General features: G+C 42.1%; 1 protein-coding gene across 1 annotated transcript; it reads left to right on the top strand.

Moving 5' to 3' along the window:
* Positions 1–437: 437 nt before the first annotated feature.
* On the top strand, positions 438–1,163 carry LOC120415733 (uncharacterized). Its single transcript, XM_039577329.2, has 2 exons — positions 438–704; positions 780–1,163. Exons 1-2 carry the CDS (start codon positions 453–455, stop codon positions 969–971), a joined length of 444 nt encoding a protein of 147 aa, XP_039433263.1. The 5' UTR covers positions 438–452; the 3' UTR covers positions 972–1,163.
* Positions 1,164–2,101: the final 938 nt, after the last annotated feature.

Below are 2,101 nucleotides of genomic sequence, written 5' to 3'. Positions count from 1 at the left end.
TAGGGAAATATTATGATTTTTTTGCGCTCTTTTGGAATGAAAAACGTGATTGTTCCTTGATTGTTGATTGTACAAAGTACTTTTCCCTAGATTGAAATCGAAATAATCTTTTAAATTTATTCATCCCACCTTCTTTCTGCTAGTAATTTAACATAAGAAATAAAACAAGAAAATATTTTATTTATAATTCTCATCCGTTCTCAAAACGCACTTCCCGAAATAAAAACAGGACATCGCACTTTAATCGACCAATTTGGAACCGGTTCCCGGCGGCGGCAGTTACGAAATTTCTCCTAACTGTAAATTTTAATGATAAAAGATTACGTACCAGCGGTCAACGTGGCCGTGGGAAGAACAGAAAATTGCCACGTTGCGGAAGATTGCAGGGTCGACGAAAATTCTTGGTGACCTGACCCGAATTTCGGCAGGTCTATAAAACCATCTTCAGACTGATGGCCGGGGTCAGTGCCACTGGAGAGCACAATGCTGTGACAAGGTTCGTCATCATCATGGCTGGTGGGTGCTTCCTCGCTGGAGTTACGGCTCTGTTAGTCGTAATTTTGGTACCAAGTGGTGAGGCACGCTTTCGGACGACTCAACCGACTTTGGTAGAGTTTGGAATTTTTGTCGCGGGTGATTCTACATGCTTCTTCAAAAGAATCTTCAAGGGACAAAAAAGTCCCGTCGTGTTTAGTTTGCAAAGTGTAAGTTTAGTAATCTCTGAAGATTTTCTAGCACTAATGAGTGTTATCATTCTAACTGCAATCATTTCCAACTAGCCCACACTCATCAACTACGTGAAGATCGAGATGGCCAACACCAACATTCGGAAGGGAGGAATTTCAGCCCAGATCCTGAACGGTGCTACCGCGACGGTTTCGCTAACAGTGGAAATCACCGATGGCAGCCTGAAGAGTGTCTTCACCAACGATGTCGACGTAACGATGCTGTGCACGCCACCAGCTGGATAGTTTCGATAATCTGGGGTGGCTTTGGCCACTCGATGGGGGCTACCTTATTATTAGAAATTATTGTAAATAAAAAATACTTTTTAGTAGTTTTAAGATAATTCTTGAGAAGTGAAATGTACTGAAAAATCTCCAGAAAAAGTTGTAATTTCTTCTAGAAACGTATAAAAACTTTAATTTCAAGCCTGCTTTCAATCTCGGATTTCATTCACAAGAATCAAAACTTTTACTCTAGTATGATTGTTGCTGATGGTGTGAACCGGTTTATGTCGGACCTCTTTTAGTCAAACTCGAGAAGATTCTTGGAGTAAGCTTAAAGCTGAAAATTTTGTTTATTAGTACATAGTTCAAAGGTTTGATAGCAGAGACTTACAATTTATAGTCCTTAAACCAACTTTGGTTCACCGTACAGCTATTTAGTTATAGGAGGGGCAGGGAGCCTAGGTTAATAAGGTTAGTAAGTTTCATTTAAATGCTGATTTTGTTACTTACAATCTAAAAATCAAATCAAAATCAAATTATTCGCTCTACAGCATTGCTTTGGCGTTCTCGATTGCGAGATTCCTACTCGAAACTAGGTGTCCGAAGGCTTGATTGTTGAGGCAACTGCAAACCTCTTTTTACACCTTAGCTTTCATCCACCCCGGGATTCGAACTGACGACCTTTGGATTGTTAGTCGACTCCACAGAGACAGGACACAGGGAGACGGCTCCTACACCTGGGCTGAGCTAACGACCTAACCCGTTAGGTTAGTCCGGGGCGAACATTTACTTCCCGTCCTACGGAAGGCGTGATCAGAAAAATTTCGTCTCGAAAAATGCAACCGGGACCGTTTGGGATCGAACCCAGGCCGACTGGGTGAGAGGCAATCACGCTTACCTTTATACCACGGTTCCCGGCCCGCCCGGCCGTACAATTTAAAAACATTTTAATTTCATTCCATTTTTGATTAAAATTACAAAAAATTCATTCATATAAAAACTTGTCCGTAAAATCAATTTGGATCTCATATATCATATATCAAAAGAGCCTCGTGGCGCGGTGGTTAGCGGCTTCGGCTGCCGATCCCTTAGTTGCCATGGGGCGCGGGTTCGATTCCCACCATATCCTCCTGGCCTTCTATCGGATGGGG

This window comes from Culex pipiens, chromosome 3 (genome assembly GCF_016801865.2).
Source record: "Culex pipiens pallens isolate TS chromosome 3, TS_CPP_V2, whole genome shotgun sequence".
NCBI lineage: Eukaryota > Metazoa > Arthropoda > Insecta > Diptera > Culicidae > Culex > Culex pipiens.
Note: the sequence above shows the minus strand (reverse complement) of the source record. Positions and strands in the feature narration are given on the sequence as shown.